Source organism: Charadrius vociferus, unplaced genomic scaffold (genome assembly GCF_000708025.1).
Source record: "Charadrius vociferus isolate BGI_N301 unplaced genomic scaffold, ASM70802v2 scaffold19, whole genome shotgun sequence".
Taxonomy (NCBI): domain Eukaryota; kingdom Metazoa; phylum Chordata; class Aves; order Charadriiformes; family Charadriidae; genus Charadrius; species Charadrius vociferus.
Window position 1 is genome coordinate 3,072,477 of NW_009650173.1, and position 18,727 is coordinate 3,091,203.

The 18,727-nt window shown below is 35.2% G+C and overlaps 2 protein-coding genes across 2 annotated transcripts in view; one reads left to right on the forward strand and one right to left on the reverse strand.

Annotated features, from left to right (window-relative positions):
- CCDC73 (coiled-coil domain containing 73) overlaps window positions 1-14,962 on the forward strand; it is a 57,581-nt gene extending 42,619 nt beyond the window's left edge. The window contains exons 13-18 of the mRNA XM_009892700.1: window positions 1,311-1,442; window positions 3,790-3,822; window positions 5,361-5,529; window positions 6,707-8,266; window positions 11,307-11,440; window positions 14,753-14,962. Of these exons, the coding sequence (XP_009891002.1) occupies window positions 1,311-1,442; window positions 3,790-3,822; window positions 5,361-5,529; window positions 6,707-8,266; window positions 11,307-11,440; window positions 14,753-14,962 (2,238 nt within the window). The remainder of the gene's footprint in view (window positions 1-1,310; window positions 1,443-3,789; window positions 3,823-5,360; window positions 5,530-6,706; window positions 8,267-11,306; window positions 11,441-14,752) is intronic.
- An 806-nt stretch (window positions 14,963-15,768) lies between these two features.
- EIF3M (eukaryotic translation initiation factor 3, subunit M) overlaps window positions 15,769-18,727 on the reverse strand; it is a 68,129-nt gene continuing 65,170 nt past the window's right edge. Inside the window, exons 9-11 of the mRNA XM_009892701.1 lie at window positions 17,090-17,233; window positions 16,471-16,531; window positions 15,769-16,044 (exon numbers count right to left, since the gene is read on the reverse strand). Coding sequence (XP_009891003.1) covers window positions 15,924-16,044; window positions 16,471-16,531; window positions 17,090-17,233 — 326 coding nt within the window. The 3' untranslated portion in view covers window positions 15,769-15,923. The remainder of the gene's footprint in view (window positions 16,045-16,470; window positions 16,532-17,089; window positions 17,234-18,727) is intronic.

The window sequence follows — 18,727 nt, forward strand, 5'->3', positions numbered from 1 at the left end:
CCACCTACCTCAGACTGAATCAGGTAGAGATACCGAAGGCATGCGTTAAAGCAGAGGGTCCTGATTTGACAGGAATTATTCAACGTGGACTGTGGGGGATAAGAAAAGGTAAAAAACTCAGTGAATTCACCTCTGTGTACACCTAAACAATAATTTGTCTTCAATATTTGCCATTCTTTCTACTGCTTCATTATTTTTAAAGAATACTTCAGTAATTACTTAATAAAAAATAATTAGCTAAATATTGTAGCAGTAAAAATTGTCTGGAATAATAATAAATGCATGTTTACAAGTACTTCTTCAATAAGACAAGAGCTGTTTACTGTGTGGAAACCAGACTCCAAGGAGCATTTGTTTAACAGTCTGTCCTTTTTATTTCTCTGTAATTGGCACCTCCTGCCAGAAAGGTTTTGAATTTGGTAGATAGATTCTCAGGGAGGCAAAATTGTCCTTGTAATCCTGTTGTCTAAGGCTAACTCTCTTGAATGCATCCACTGTGGAGATGACTGCAACCATGAGACTACAAAATAGTTGATCTTCTGATACTCACTGCCTGAGAAGATTTGATCTCCCCAATTCCTAGGAGAGTCTTACACCATATTTTCCTGTATACACACGTGAATTGGCCGTGCTTATTTCTCAGGAATGGTTGCAACTCTTCTGTAGAAGTCAATTTCTTTTTTTTTCTCTCCATATTTCTGCTATGGCTAACTAGAAATTTGGTCTTTTATATCTTAAAGTATAGCTTCATCATGGACAATGTTAACGTTATACACTGCTCTGGAAATATTTGCCAACTACATGAGGGTATTTCTGTAAAAATTGCCCTTCTGTTCTTTTTACAACTTGTATTTTTTACCATCCTTTTTGTTCTAAATACAAAAATTTGTTACGTACTCACTGAAGAAGCATTGGACACTTGAGGCTGTTTACAGAAGTGAAGCGCCAAAAGAAATTATTTGCTGTTGTAGTTTCTTGACAGTGTAGGTAGAGAATGACTGTTGACTAGCATGTTTATCTTTGAGCCAAAAAAGGAAGAAAGCTACAAATACAAATCTCACTTTTTTGAGCATTGCTACTTGAAGTAAATGGTGAAAAGAAAAAAAAAAAAAAAAAAAAAAAGGTATTCGTTTGAATGAAAGAGCTCAAAATTATCTTACTTTGTACAAAGAAATTCCTTAGCATCTATACTTTCTTTTATGGATTTACTTTCATTTGCTAAGCTGTTGATACCCCTGTAAAATACTGTTTTACATATTTGAACATGCAGATCTGTGTTTGTGTCCTCTGTGTACCCTCAATTATTACAGGAGGATAACATGAGAAGAGAAATAGATGCTATTAAAAATGAGCTGAATTCCCTTAAAGGAGTTCGTAGACATCCTGAAGATTATCATCCTCCTCAGGAAAATCAGCATTCTGAGCAAGTGCAAAATCCACAGGTAAGTGTCTCCAATAGCTGCAGTACTTTCCATTTCTTGTAAAAAGTATTAAAGAATGAGACACATGACAGTTCTTCTAATCTGGCTGTCATGTCCACTGATCTGTCTTTGACATTGCTAAACCTAAAAAGTTATCTGATGTAATCAATGATCCAAGATCCCATTAAAACTTACTGTACCCAGAGAATATTTCCCTGTCATCCAAAAGGCGCTTGTATCATAGAAACTTGAGATGTAACCTCATTAATAAATTTATACCTAATAGATAGTAGTTATCTTAAATAATCTATCTTTATTAAATCCTATTTCAAAAACATAGTTTGCATGGGTGTTTCTCAAATACTGTGGCACACCCATTGACTTCATATGTATATGAGTTCCCAGGAAGTGTGGAGGTAATTCCATTTCTATTCAGAGGAACCAATTTCAGCTTCCCTAACATGGGAGAGATCAGATGATTTGTTTTGTAAACATATAGATTATCTAAGGTCTTCAGTTTTAGTTAAAAAATAAATAAATGTTTATTTCACTTAGTGTCTTTAAGAATCATCAAAGGCATAGCAAGCTTAGCAAGTAATGCATGCAGGAGGTAAAAGACTTATGCTGCCCAGGTTGAACTAGAAGCGAGCTCTTATTGCTGGGCAAATCAAATCCATGTTCGGCTCTATATTCAGAGCACATGTAAGAAGTCAACAAGTGGTTAAGCACATGAAGATGGTCTTTGGGAGCAAAAGGAAAAGCACGTAGCCCTGCAGATATGTGTTATCCCTTACTTAAACTGGATAGCAAATTTATATTCCAGTCTTTTATAAGATTGAAAAAATGAGAAGAGTCATAAGCAGTAAGAAGAACTTTCCCTGTGCATTGAGTATATTCTGTTGTTTAATTGAGTATTGGTTATATCATTTTTTCCATTAGTTTTTACATCCAAATAATGAATTATGCTTCAGAGAAGGGAAAACTCATTTTACGTGTATGTGATTTCGCTTTCAGCATTAGGAAGACACTAGGACTGTAAAGAGATTATTTTTTTTAGAACTGCTCTATGAATTGTCAGTAAAATGACAAACTGTAATAATATTTTAGAATTTGGAAAACTTAAAATCAGTTTCTTCACAATGCATGTATGTATGTTTATAGCTTAAAAACATACATATACACACATATGTGAATATATACACACATATCTGCTGGTATGTGCTTAATAACACAGTGTTATTAGGAAAGTAGACTTGAAATGAGCACTAATTGTGCCAAAGCTGTATGAAGTATAATGCAAATTGTGTAACTTTTAAAAGTCATTATTTCTTTGAATGGAAAGTAAATATGAATTAGATTTCAGATGCAGAATCAATGCACACAATCGCTCGTTCATGACAAACAGTACTTGTGCTTACTAAGATAACCTAATATGTTTGAAGGTAGATAACCTTAAAGCATCGCCCCATAAATGCAAAAAAAGTCTGAGATGTCTTCTAAATATATATCTTACACTATCTTATGGCAAATTGCCCTACCACCTTATGTTGTACGATTGTAAGGTTTCAAAAGCTAGGCAGGTTAGGCTGAGTCAAATTGCCGGTGGAACACTGCCAAGAAATTACAGGAGCTGCAGCAGATCATATTGATTGTTCTAATTTGTGGAATTTCACCTTGTATTGGTAATGAGTCAGTGTCTAGTAAAACATAAAAGCACCAGGTGTTTGCTATGATTTACATCCAAGTGTTGCAAGGAAATACGTATATATTTATTTTTACACCTAGTGCAATCTGAAATCCCTGTGATTATTTATGGGGCATGAAATTTAGAATGTATGTAAACTTCTTCATACTGATCACCTGTGGAATAGTAATTAAACAAAAGCCTTTTTTAAAAGAAAGGTGCAATGCCAGACCTTATTACAGACTCAAATTGCAATTTAGTTGAACTTTACCATGCTTCACATTTATTTTAATATCATTTGTAATACAGCTGTGCACCATTAGAAAATAGGGCTACACCTAGTGATGGGTTATTGCAATTCTTTTGTGAGTAGATGTACAGGGAGATCTGGCTTTGAGGTTTTGAAATTCACAGTATAAAATACTCTGTTGAGGGAAAGGTCATCTTTTGTATATCTGTGTTGCTTAGTTAGATTTTACTAGATCACGGGGAAAAATTAAAATCCAGGTCTGATAGTTTTGATGGGTAGGCATTTTAGTTTATGCATCTTGGACCTATTTTTGAAGGGCTGACCAGCCATTTGAAGTTAATGGAAACTAGGTTTATTCAACCCATCTGAAAATTTGGAAAGGAATCGTGTAACATTTCTCCCTTTCTAACAACACTTTATCACGTTTGTTTCAGATGCATTCAGCAGTTCAGCCCATACCAACAAATGTGGTAAGTTCCACTGTAGTAGCTCTTTTATATCTGTACAAAAGAGTAACATGCACCATTATATTGTTTGGAGTTTCTGTCTAAAGAAACAGCTTCTAGAAGCAAGAGTTTATAAAAGAATTACGTCTTTCATGAAAGAAAAAGGAAATTTCTTGTATTTGTAAAAAAAAGCTTGAAAATGTAATGCCAAGGCTGTATATAGCCAAGAAGCAAAATTAGCTAATTAAAAACTTAGAAAACAAAAAAAAAGATATAACATTTAGGATTTCCAAATCAGAATGACAGGGAAGATGATAATAAAACATGAGGAAAACAGAAAGAAATTCCAATTGAAACTTCGAATTGGAGGTGGAGTATTTGGCAGAGGAAAACTATTTTTAAGACCTTCCTCCATTCCCTATGACTTCCTCCCTCCCCCAAATCAGAGCATCAGGATATTTCTGTGACCTGTAGAAATTTGTTTCCTGCAGATTTGTATTCCACATCATCTACTCTGCCACCATTGCAATAATCCCATTTTTGACCAATGTTGTCTATGCACCTCCCTCCATTTTGCAATATACTCTGTCCTCCCCTCACACTCGATGCCCAACCACAGCGCTTGTAACTCCCTCCCACATTCCAGCCTTCCTTTTGCAACACCTCCAAGTCACCCAAGTATCTCCAGCTTTTTCTCACATCTTTTATAGACTAAGCAACACCCCTGTTCCCTCCCACATCTACCTACTTTTATATCCTATCTGTAGGGCAAGAGCCAGCATGTGCTCCTGCCTTCAGCTGCTGCTGCTGATAAAGGATGCAACTACTTTTTTTTTTTTTTTGGGGGGGTGGGGTGGGTGGGTTTTGGGGTGTTTCTTCACTACTCAGCTCCCAATTTTCACAGAACTTTATCAAATGCAACTTTCAAAAATTAAGACAAACACAGCTGCAGTAGTAGACCAGTAACTTAAACTTTAAGCAGACACATCTTTCAGGCTTCTACTCCTGTTGAATTTGACTCAAATTCAGGTTAAAAAGCCATCTGGGGGGGAATGAAGAACTAACTAACTGGAATTGCTAATTCATAAGCCTTATTTGCCTATGAAACAAAGTTAAAAATCCTAGGTGGTTTGTTAGAGAAAAAAAAAGTGTTAATATTTGTGTGTATGCACATGTGTTTGTGTGTAATTAGTAATAATACAGGTTTTTTCTGCATATAATTACTGAGCAGTTCACTGATGTAGCTGCAGACAGAGGGAGTGATCCAGTCAGCACATATACAACACATATTCCTTCCTCTGAGAAATTCTGTCAATCTGTATAACTTTTTCTCTGCGGACTGTAATACATCAGGCTCTAATTTCTGTCCTACTCTTCTAGTGTATTAGTTTGCTTTTTTTCTCCATTTACATTAGCTTTGTATACTTCAGGTGAATGGTCTTTGTTTTCCGCCAGAATTGTAAAAATAATTTTAAATCTAAGTCCTGAACTTTAAATCTAATCAGTGACTGTAGTAAATTATTAAAATATGTATAATCTTTTGTTCCTTCTTATGCTAGAGTGGTCAAGAACACTCAAAAGACAGTGAAATACAGGCTATTGAGAAAGAAAATGAGCATATGCAATCTATAATAAGAAAAGACTGTAACTGTGGACATGAAGAAGAAACTGCAGTTAAAAATACAATGGACTACTCTTTAGGCATTGAGGAATTACAGATAGAACAAAGTAATAATATTACATGGATAATAGAGATAAGTAGTATTGTTGAAGAAAGGATAAATGCTTACAGATACAGTATATGACAAGAGAGTGCTTGAATCCTGAATTAAATGTTTTTGTACTAACAACAGTAAAATTCTTGGTGTCAGTAGTGTTAATCTATGATAAATTCACAAAGCTCTGAATGAAAGCACAGTACTTACAGTGGCTGCCCTGAGACATTAAGATCCACGTGCTGTAACACCTCAAGCTGTTGCAATAGTCTTTCTGCATGTCAGTTCAAGAAGTGAACAGGGGTTGGGAAGAACTATAATGTATATAGAAATAAAACCAAGGACTTTCCCTTTCCAATAAAACAATGAAAAAAGGCAGAAAGAGATTGACTGCATTGCATGGGACAATGAAGGTCTGTTCATGTGGATAATCCTAATACTTTCCTATACAAAGCACTTTGTAACTCCCGTAAGCAATTTTTTTTAAGCCACCTAAAGGAAATGTACTTGGTGTCTAATGCTCGGTCTCTAAAATGTAGCAAAGATAAGTGGAAAATTAAGAGCTTATTAATTGCAATGTGACTGCTTTAAAAGATCGATGCTTACAGCCTTTGAGTGCATCTTTCAGAAAGCACCTTTCTGATACTGAAATGCTTGTTATTCCTCACTGGCCCACTACCAGCAAGTCATAGCGTATTCCTTTTGGTATGAATCTAGTCCCTTAAACAGTTTTGTTTGGTGCCTAAAAATGCCACTTTGTATGCCAAATGTATTTGTCAAAAATAAAGACAAATACAGTTGCAGTAGTAACCAGTGGCTTCAACTTTATGTAGACACACAATGGTTGATTAAGAATGCATGACAATTTCATACTGAGGACTCATTTCAATAGTGTAAGGCTGACAGATAACAGTTGGGAAATATTTCAACTGTAAGCCATATCTAAAATCTACAGAATGTTAGTATATTTTCTGTTTGAACAGTTTATATATATTTTGCAAGTTACCATAATACAATACTTATCTTCAATAACTTTTTGATAGACTTGTGTGTGTAATGTAAGATAAGAAAAATCAGTATTGATACTAATCTTGAGTCTATCTCTTTGGAAATTTTAAACTGTAAAAATAAAGCATTGCTTAACCTCTGGGTTATCTGTCACTAACTAGAGAATACATTTAATCTAACAGATATACAAGTACTTGAAAACAGTTTTAAGGATGAAATTAATGTTGCTAGCCCTTATGAAGAAAAGCAAAGGGAGGCTTCTCCCAGGAATACCCTCTGCACTGATACTGATTTAATTACCCAAGGACAGACCTCAGAAATACATGTCACTGAATGCAAAGGAGCAGAAAAACTAGGAACAACACCTAGAATGTTACTGGAAAAAAAATTTTCAAATTTAGAACCAAAGCTACAGGACAGCACCGAGTCATTGGCAGCGTGCCACAAACAAGAAAGAAAGATCTTTTTAGACAGTACTGACACTGTTGGTGTCCACAAGAAAAATGCGAGTGAGGAGACTGACTCTGGCAAGCAAGATCTGTGCAGTACTGCAGATGACTCAATTTGTACTAAGGCAGATAAAAAATCAAATACCATACAACACAACAAAAGTGTCCTTACACCTGAAGCACCCAAACCTGAGTCTGAAGCGGTTCTTTGCACTGGGAAGAATGCTGTGTGTGAGAGAAGTACAGATAATCATCAAACTAAGGAATTAAGTTTTGGCATCCCATCTTATACTAAAGAAAATTCTCAAATGGAATACCAAAAATGTAGCTTGCTGGACAGTGACAATTATGTAGGTAATGGATTACGTAAAACAGAAAAAAACTTGTTAAATCTGAGTGGCTTACATAGAGATAAACTTCCTTTTAAACAGACACATGTAGATGTTGAAGACAGAAATTACGATGATAATGCCAGACACATAAACAGAAACGGTGTGCTGAGGAGTGCTGGTGTTCCAGCAACTGATGCTCAAAATCTACCAACTGTTTATTGTGGTAATGCAAGCGGTGATGATGCCACAAAAGAACACAGGGATAATATGTCTCTCTTAGGTATTTTCAATTTATGTTCCCCCAAAATAGAAAGAGGAATAAATGTGGATGACATGCGCGACAAGCAACCTGAACAAGACAGTGCTGAACAAACAGGGAATGATACAAATACATGTACTTTGGATGCTGAAGGTGTATCTCCAGTAAAGGCTGATGCTCTTGAAATAATTGCTCATAAAAAAACCCCAACAGATAGAATTATTACAGATAAACTAATTCCATGTAAAAAAGTTATTGATGATATTCAGACACACTCCATCAAAAATGGACATTCCTTGGAGATCAATAATTCAACAAATAACACATTGTTAAAAGAGAAAAAAGACTCACTGAATACTACAGTTCCAGGAAGGAAGTTTGCTGAGGGTGACCTGAAAGAATCATGCTCTTTACCCATGAGAATATCTGGAAATTTAGTAAACATAAGTGGAAGGTCATCCTTTGATCTTTCAACCTCAGATAAAAAAGTTGAGAAAAATCCAGTATACTTAAATTTTTTAGACCTCAGTTCTTGTTCAAGGGTAAATCAAAGGAGAGGTCAAGATACACGGACTTCAGCTTCCAAGGAACCTTCCCTTTTGAAAGAAAAACTACCATGCTTAGTGGAAAACACAAAGGTTATTTGCAAAACACAGTGTCAAAATCTCAGTGAAAATGTTGACAAAAGAGAAACGGAACTAGGTAAGAAAAATAAGCATTTATGTTTTGAAGCATGTACTGAATATACTTGGAAAAATTACCGAAATGTGGAATTTCTGCATCCGAGTTTCGTATAGCATTAGAAAAATGTAAACTTTCTGACATTTTAGTTATATGGTAAAAAAAAAAAAATAACTGAAAGATGAAGTTTCTGTTAATTTATAGTATAAAAGCAACTAAACAGCTTTTGCTTGCTTAATTACCTGATTAAATAAACAACCTCTCATATTTCCCTTTGTGAAAGAAAAATAGTGCATTGACAAACTGAATTTTTATACGCATTTCTAACCCTAATGTAGACCATAATCTATTAGGGCTCTGCATGTATCTGGAAAGCGCTGAGCAACTTTTGGAAATCATTCAGTGCCGTCATTTTGCATAAAAATTAGGGTAGTTTTTGAACCAGTAGATGCTGCTTTGAATGGGGCTGAAAGAAAGTTTACTTTTTTATTTTATTGTACATCTTGAATTCAGATGGACCCTTAAAACCATCTGAACATGTTGAATGTGTGAAAGGAGACGTTTATATTCTTTGCAGCTCTGGAAAATAGACATAGCTTTTAAGAGTGCTCAAGGAGCTGTTTCATCTACTGCTATTGGCACTTGCTGATTATTTGCTGAGCAATATTTTGCATATGAAAACCAGTAAATACGAACTTTATTCCACATGTTTCTAAATCATTACTGAAATGTGGAAAAGTGTATTTTAGAATTTTATTTATTTTATTTGTTTATTTACTGACAGTGCCATTTTTAAACTCAATCTTTTACCAAAGTAATAAAAGCATCATCCGTATTTCCACAGTGAATTGACTTAGGTTCATTTACAGATATTTCTCTACTTCAGTACCTGGACATAGTAAAAGATAATAGAAATGGCGCCTTCCTTTCTCAAAATGAATTCTATTCTTAATGCATGCTGTAAACTTAAAAGCAGATGATCTCTTAGTCTCTGAAAAAATGAAAGCCCTTGCTTTTGTAGAAAAATGGGCCTTAAATTTTTTCAAAAGAGCTAGATCCACAATAGAGGCTGTTTGTGTCTATTCGAGGTTTTGTTGATGTGGTGTTTTGAGCTTTGCCCCGTGAAGGTACAAAGAGCAGAATGGAGTCCCGTCCCTTAGTTTTGCAGCCAGTGGCAGTGAGACAGAAAAGCAGCAGTCTGGTTTCTTTATATTGTTCTGGTGTTATGAATTTAGATTTATATGTAATTTCATTTCTGTACTTGGTCTCTTGCCTATGTCTATTTGTATACAGAGGCACGATTTTTTTCAGAAAGGTCTTTGTCCCTAAAACAATGGTGGTAGAAGGTAGCAGAATCCTGATCTCAGATGGTACGTTACTTCTTTTAGTAATGTGAATTTTTATACCTATTTCAAGAAAATGAATGCATAGTTATGTGATGTCCTGCATCTTTTCTGTAAGAACAGATAGTGCTATCTGAAGTTCTTCCATGTGTTCCTCCTCCTCTTCTTGTTCGGAACCTTTCTGTATGCAAAGTCTTGTAATTCCAAGAAGTGATTCTGAGAGTTTCATGCAAAGGAGTTGGTAGGGATTTTAATATAACTCTAATTCCCCCAATAAGTTGCCTAGTGACCAGTACGGTCACCAGACTTCTTGAACTCTAGCAAAACTTCACGGTGAGGATCTTGGCCTGGGTCCCAGACATGCCTCTCGCTCTCATCATACTGCCTAATTTAGATAGGTCCCTACTTCAGCTTGCTGACCTCTCTGAATTCTGCCCCTCTTTTGGAGACCAGAGAACCTTACTGTCAGGGCATCCAAGAGTTAGTCGTTGTCGTACTCAGCACTGCAACTTCCGCTATTTATTGTGGTTGGGGTTTGTTTTGTTTTGTTTCCAGATATTTTCCCAAATGGCAAACTTGGAGTGGAATTCATGATGTCCCTAAATTTTTAAATTTTTTGTACTTACTGAAGCACAAACAGTTTCGCCATTTGGGAGATCCAGAGACCAAGAGCGTTGGTGAAAGTTTAGTAAGCCTATCTGAGGGAATTCCTTTGGCTGCCTAACCACAACGCAATTTACTGTTGACACAATTCTGGTTCCCAGAGAGCAGCTCTTCCACATCAGTAAATACAGGAATGGACTGGGAACAGGCAAGATCTTCCTGGCGAAGTCTTAAAAAAGAAAACAAACACAAACTCATAACCGTTTTCCTCTTTCCCCTGCCCCCCAAGAGAAAATGACAGTATTCTTAATTAACTGTTACATAACCATGAAGTAACATGTATTTTCATAGCAAAATAAAGATTTTCCTCTTGCAGCAGTGATTGACAGGTGTCCGTGCAGTGACAAAACAGCTACTGTTTGCGTTATGAGTAACTGTGCAAGTACACTTATGTTTTGATCTTGCAAGGAACTTGACCTTGGGTTTCAACGGAGTCTACTGGCAGTGCATAAAGCCACTGCAGGATTGGAGCCTTATTTGCCCTTTCTACCTTTAGTAGCTAACTATAGCCTGATTTCCTGAAATATTAGGTATAGCCATTTACAAAAAGACTCCTTATTTAAAAGACGTTCTTTGCTTGTCTAAAAACTTTTGTATTTAGAATGTCTTCTTTATTACAAGTCACCCTGGAATATGATGTCAGGATGGCAGTAATTATGTATTTTATTATCATTATCAGAAGGTGAGTCTTAAAGTAATACTGCTTGAAAAAAATATATTCAGTTAGAATATTCAGAATACATCTTCTATATTCAGTTAAAATATTCAGAATATATTTTCTATAAATCACAGTTTTAATTTGTCATTAATATGTGAAAATGATATAAACCATTTTTAATCAGAGTAGAAACATGCTTCATCTTCAGAGACAAAATAGATGCAGAAGTATGTGAAAGAAAAAAATGAAGAGGGAAAAGCCTACAACAGAGAGTCAGTGATTTAAAACAAAAATATTTGATTTTTTAAGATCAGAGGTAAACCAGAAGTTTAGTTACTTTACAATTAGTGCCTAGAGACTAAATTGCAGTTGTTACCATTTCCTTTTTGTCAATCAGGTTCTACCAGTTTTAACAGAGCTGCCGACACTTTGAATACCTCTAGTATCCACCGAGACCCCCAGGGAGACCCTAGTGACGAGTGGAATGCTATGGCAAAGACTTTTTATGATTCTTCTTTTCCCACAGAACATGTAAGTCAATTAAAAATATTGCGAACCAGACCTCAGTGAGCTAATTCCACAGATATTTGTACAACTGTATGCATCTGGATACTTTAAGACTGAGTCAATCTCCAAAATAATATCAAAAGGGCAACAAGGCACCATTTTTCACAATTAAGGTTGATAGAAAGCAGCAGGAAAAAGTCACAGCATATGAATCAAACAGATGCTAACCAGTCTGTTTGGGAGGGGAGGAAGAGGGTAGTTCATTGTGTACCCTAATAAAAATCATCACCTACAGTAAAAGTAGGAGTTTAAAAAAAAAAAAAGAAAGAAAAAAGTTTTATGTAAAAGTATAAAAATATTGTTTCCTTTATTAGGAACATGTTATTTAAAAGAATCTGTGACAAACTAAAAATTCAGCATATCTATGGATTACAGCCTATCCACTTATTCTACGCTGCACTTATGTGATGCCATATTTAGTTATCTTACTATTTAGTAGGATGACATTACACAAACCTGTAAAAGCAGAGAATTAAAAAGAAACCTATTTTTTCCCTCTGTAAGACAACTTCCTTCAGGATGGCACTAGCTTATACTGCATTTTTAGGTCTTTTAGACTGTGGAGCTTGAACAGCTGTAGCTGCTGTATTAGGACTTCACCTAATACTAATCATATTATTCAAAAGCGATAAATTAATTTACAACTGCAGTTGACCTTCCTTTTTAGAAGGGGTTCTAGAGTTACTTCTCAGGTAGCTATCGCTGTCTTCTTTGGAGGAGTTTGATGTCAGGTGTATAGTGTTTTCAAGTGACAAAATTGGCTGACTTCAGCGGACTTAATCAGCTCGCAATACCATTAGCGTTCACATTCTCTGAAATTCAGAAGTAAAGACTGATGTTTTAAATTACTCAAACTTTCCTAACCTGACTCTACTTGGGAATGACAGTGAGGTGGATTTATCACCAAACAGTGGTGGTATTTACCGTGTCTCTCTTGCGTTTTCTTATTGAGGTGGAGCCAGGAATTGGTTAGAGCATTTTTCTCACTCTGCCTTGCTTGCTGTCCCTCACTCTCCTTTCTCAGCTGAGAACTTTTGTAAAGGACTGAACTAAAACAACTCATCTACAGCTAATACAAAGCTGTATTTCATTACCTGATTGTGATTATACCTACTTTGTCAACTCCAAAATAAAGCTCCTTATGTGCTGGCTAAGTAAAAGCTGAGATGGACAAGAACAGAGCGCCTTGCTGATTTGACCTTAGATTATTTTCCAAATACTTAATCTATGAAATCTCAGCCTGGGATATTGCAGACCACACACTCCCTTCTGTGTTGGTGTCATTCTAATAACTTCTGTCCTCAAATTTGTCATTTTTATGACTCATACGAAAAAGCTGTTGAGAGATTAAAAATAGGCTCAGCAGTCTTTTTTGCTGCTCAGTTTATTTATTTTGACTAACGTATAATTATAACTAGAGCAGACTTACACCTTCTATAATTTGGGTAATCTCGATCAACTGAAGTACAGTACTCTAAGGAGTGATAAAAATGAAAGAGAAATGCTACAGGTGCACTTAAAATTCTAGTAAAAATACGAAGAATTGTTTTAAACATCAGGCTGTATACACCCAAGTACCAAGGTAAGGATGAATAAGCATCCTCAGCTTAGTTTAAACACAAGTCCCTAACCGTGCAATCATACTATTCAGCAATGAATGGTTTTTATGCATGTGTCCCATAGGTTGCCATAACACTCAATGCTGGCAGTAAGACACATTTTACTTGTATTTTATTGTGAAAATGGTGAGGCCTTTTAGTTTGACAGCTGAGGTTATTCTTTTTTTTAAAAAGCTTTTTTCTAAACCCACTGTCAGAACTGTATTGAAATGCTACGTGTATTACCTAACTGCAATTACTTCTCCAAAGAGGTCTGAAGGCTGCTTGCTTTCAGTAAAATCCAAGTAACATGGCACAGCTTTATTTCACTGGAAAATTTCACCTCCACATGTAGAAGACCTAAATGAAAGTTTTTTTCTCTTGGATTATTACTACAGGACAGATGCAGCCCTGTGTGCTACTCTATAGAGATCTTGACTAGTGGCTTGTAATGAAGTATGATCTGTTTCTTTCAGAGGCCTTGGGAATAAGCATGGGAGAGTGTATGTATACAGCCACTAAAATTAACAGCTTGAAAATTTTATTGCTCAAATGAAGAAGTTACTTCCTCATCGAAATGGAGATTAGTCATTACTGACCTGAAGTATCAGTATCTTCAGCTGCATGGCAGTAATGTTGTTACAGATGCAATAGGCTAAGTGAACAACTTGCATGAAGTTTATCGTTCATATTTCAAACTTCAGGAAATGTTTGTGCACTGGGGAAGGAAAAGTTTTCTGATTACCAGCTCATGTGGTGATATGCTGTCTCACTATAGATCTTCCATCTTTTAATTTTTATTAGTTTATAAACAAAATTAATGTGCTAAAATAAAGGCAGGCCTGATAAAGATTTTGTGGCTTATAGTTGGTTGGGGGACCTTAGAAAACCTTAGAAAATAATTGAGCAGAGGGGGAAGGCCTCATCTCACGATCCCTGTAAGAAAATTACCTTAGTGTGCAACCAAAGTATTAGATGTCACATTACAGATCCCCAAGAATTACTGCAGCGCTGGCTCTGTGTAACATGGCTCTGTTGTGCACCTGTACTCAAGCAGGTGGCTGGTGCTGCACCTTGGCCTCCCTGAGAGCCACAAAATGTTGTATTACAAGTGGAGAACGCATCATTCAAGAAAAAAAAAAAAACACCTTTCCATAGATAGAAAGTATTTATCAAATAGTAATTAAAACTATTCAAAGAACAAAAAGATCTTTAACATAGAAAACCCAACCTATTACAGACCTTGCATTAGTTAATGATGTTTGCTTTCTAATCTATACAGTGAAGCAGAGAGGGAGTTAACACTATAAACCTCATGATTTTGGGTTTTGTTAATCAAATGCTTGCATAGCAATAGAAATGTCAATTGCAACATTAAGCTGTTTAATTAAACTATTTATTTTGCTAATCTGCATTCTAGTACAAGGTTGTCTTTTTTTTAATCGTATTCTTCTGTACTAAGTCTTACGTTAATGTTTGGTTCCTAAAAGTATATTTGTCATTATCAAGTTTTCTAAATTAAAGCTGAAGCAAGCACTTCAAATTAAACATATTTTTTCCAATTGACTTATCTTTCTGTTCACATTTCCTTGCTTGCTTAATGCTCAGCAAAATCCAACAATTTCAACCTTTATACCTGAATTTCACTGAATTAACTGCTAAGTCTGTGTTCTGTCAGGTAAAAGAAGGATTTACTGCTTTACAGCACGAGCATAAGTCGTCTCACTTGACTGTAACTCCAGCAAGAAGTGAAAGTGCACTCAGAGATGAGGACAGCTGTTCTATTCGTAACTCCATTATACAAAACCAAATAGAAGAAATTGAGAAATTCCTGAATTTGGAGAGACTTCATTCAGCAAGAAAAAGAAAATATGAAGAAGGCCAGTGAAGATCAGTGGCAGGAGATAAAAAGCATGTCTTTTAGACACAGACAAATCACTTACGTAAATCAGATTAGTAGAGGTATTCCTATAGAATATGGTATATATATGCTGTGCTTTCATGTTTAATACAGTGTATAGACCTTTTTTATGTTCAAGAATGGATAAAATCCCTACTAACAATATTAGTTCTCTTTTTCTGCAATCAAATCCAAGTTATTTATTATGGGTTTCACCCAAAGTTAAAAGTTCACAAGTTAATGTTTTAATATCCATACAGTAAAATTAAACGATTACTTAAGAGTACCCTTCTCCTGCTCCTCAGAAGTTTTGGCTGAAATACTTCAATTTAGTTTCTCTGTCAGACTGCTCACTTAATTTTCAAAATACAATGGTTTCTATAAACGTTTACAACAACTTACAGCAGTTCCAAGTGGCAGAAGAACATGAAAATCTTCTGCTTACCTTTACTGCTGAATTATTTGAATTCATCTGTTGTAGTTGTTTTTGTATCAATATGGTCTCTTTCAACACTAAAGCATCAGTTATGATTTACAGAGATAAGGCAGCAGATCTTGCTTTATAAAGCTTCACTTCTAACTGGTTCACATTTTTCCTCCCTTACGGTAAAAGGGAAATTTTCTCTAAGTTTACAATTACTTGCACTACCCTTTCTCTGATTTCCCTCCCTTCCTCCCCACACCTCTTGCAAAGAAAGATCCTCATATTGTAAAGTTAAACAGGAACAAAAGAAGCATAACCAATACTGCTAGTTTGTTGTTGCTAATTGTGTAAGAAAATCAACAGAATATGTTTTCCCATGTTAGTTTTATTGCTTTTTTTGTGTGTTGCAATTTAGAAGATTTAGCTTATTTAAACCAATTGCATACATTTTGGAAACATTCACAAATTGTCCAAGTTTTGAATAAATTTCATCTATAGTGACATTACTACGTCAAAAAAAAAAATTTAGGTGTCTGAGAGACTGAGGAGACTGTTTTTCACTTGATTCAAATTTTGTTTCCAGGTGTTTAGAGTGTCGTACAATTGCTGCCATTGCTGCTTTCCAAAAGTCCGATGTGTGCTGTGACTAGAGAAGTAAAACAAAATTGGAAGATGATTACTAGATGTCATGGTCACCTAATAATTCTCTTATAACATTACTTTACTCTCACAAGTGAATAGGAAAATTTTTATTTTCTCTGTATAAAGGGCTGCACTTTACCAGTTAGAGAATTCTGTAGTCTTCCCAAATATTTAAAGCAACAACAGTCATTAGTATTCCCGTCACTATTAGGTCATTAAATGAAATGTGCTGGAAAATAGGACTCTTTCATTAAATAAGCTAATCACATTCAGTGTGAGCTTTAATAAAATTATGATAAATAGCAACTATTTAACTACCAGCAACTGATAGGAACAATACCTTGCTTCTAGTTAAAATATTCTACAAATGTAAGTGAAATAATTAGAACACACTAAGTTCTGCAAAATGCTCTGAAGAATTAAGTCTTACCTGACAACTACTTTCCTCTGTGTCTGATCTATTTTGCAGTATACCATCTTTGTCTTTACAGCTGCAAAAAAGCAATGCTGTTTTGAGCAATATGTTCAAGATATTGCAAAGGCATTAAACTGCATAAAACCTGTTCAAAATTAGATCAATACAAACATAAAACCACAGTAGTTCACTTAATATTGTTTTGCTATTGGTTTTAACGGTGTAGTAGGCAGAAAAGCAAAACGATGTAACAAGGTGAAGGTCATGCATGAATCCTATTGTTTGGTGCCAATCTATTAAAGCAATATCCTGTACAGTTTTTATGAACTTCTCTCCCCTACAAACACATCCTGTTTTAATGACAGCAAACAAAACCAGATGTCAAATTAAACCTGCAAACAATTTATTAGATCTATAAAGAATTACATGAAATACAGTTCCCATCACTAAAAAGAAAAACACTGTTTAAAAGACAAGTTATGCATGTCTTTAAGCACGAGGTTTTGCAGATATACCTTGTAACAAACACAGAAATTAAAAATAAGTGTTTTTCTGAATATTTAACATTAGCTTAGAAGACTATAAAAGCTATGGTTCATTAGCATTGTATAACATATGGTACTACAGTTCTTACCGTCAATAACAAACGCTTCTACATCATCAGCTCCAATCTGAAGTTCCTGCTGCATTGTGTCAAATGATATTTCTTTATTCTCTACAGCCATTCCCATGAAAGTAAGCAGCCTCATTTTTGCCATATTGTGTTCGTGCAACAAGCCTGTGTAAGAGGGTTGATAGTTTATGGATTAATTATAATTCAGTAATTCATTAATTTGTCTTTCATGGGTTTTTTACTATATATGCTTCCAATAATTTAAAATTTATTTCACATCAAGAAAATATTCCACCTGTCCTTATCAACATTTTTGAGGTAAAACATTCACTTCCTTGTGTTTTGCTATAATAGCTAGTTTAGTTGTGAATTCATCAAGACTCAGTTGTTGTCAATAAAAGGTAATAAATATCTACAAAAGTGAGGCACAGAGACTTTTTTGAACAGTAAAAACATCACCTTAACAGAATTTTAGGTGGTGAGGGTGCAAACGAATTTTTCAGTTGCATCACCTGGAAGAACACCAATGCAGTAACAAATGAAAAATACAGGACTGGTAATGTCAAAACCTTCTTACAGCCTCACTGTTCATTCTCACAGAGTTGCTTGAAAATACACCTCTCTCAGTAATGGTTTAATATTTTTGTGCCAGAAAAATGTGTTTTGGCACCTAATTAATGGTTTATACCATGAATGCAAAAAAGCATCATGAGTCACACATATGCTTACAGCATCTAGAGTGGCAAAAAAGTGCTCCTCAGGAATAGAGGAACAGATATTAAAAGTTAGGTTAAATGTTTTATGTAATTGTATAAATGGCAACATGAGGAATTGAGCCAAGGGCTTGCCTATCTGAATTAGAGACCATTCCCCGCCCCCCCCCCAAAAAAAAGTCTAGGTCAACAAAGTTAAGACATTCAGATGAACCAAGGCATTTCTTAATCAACTTCTGTGAGGTACCAACTAAGATTAATTTTAAAGAAACTTCCACTGAATGTCAATCATTTTGTTTTGGAACGACATTATAAACATGCACATTGCTTCAGTAAATATTTAAGTTTGGAATTTATAACATACATACACTAATAGGAAAGCACATTAGTGCAGGACATCATGTTGTGTTAATTAGCTGTAATTACGATGCAGGTTCCCTATTGGCACTGATTCAACAAAAATGTGATCACCATAATTCATACGAATGAGGAGCACCAGCAACTATACCTAACTGGGTTTAATGGAACTCTACAAGCATCAAAAAATCAATTAGTGCACATTAACCCTAATTAACAAATGCAAATGAGATGCTGATTAACTTTCCGAAAAAGACTGCCGATAATACCAGATTAAATGTGGACATGTTAGGGCGATTCAGTTGACACAGATACTGCTACTGCTGGCCTAAGTTGTCAGCATTAATAAAACAACAAATTGTAACAAACTGATGCCACCTGTAGGAGCCGTCACTGCACGGCTTTCGCAGACCAGCTTCCATTGGTCCCCATCCAGGCAAGGTTAAAACTAAAGCTGATGCTGTACTCTGAAATCCTGTTATTAATATCCTTTATTTTAAAGCCCAATATCATGGCAAGTTGTTTAAAAAAAAAAAATATCTTTAAAGCATGGTTAAAAATCTGATTATTTTGGGGAACAGATAATTCC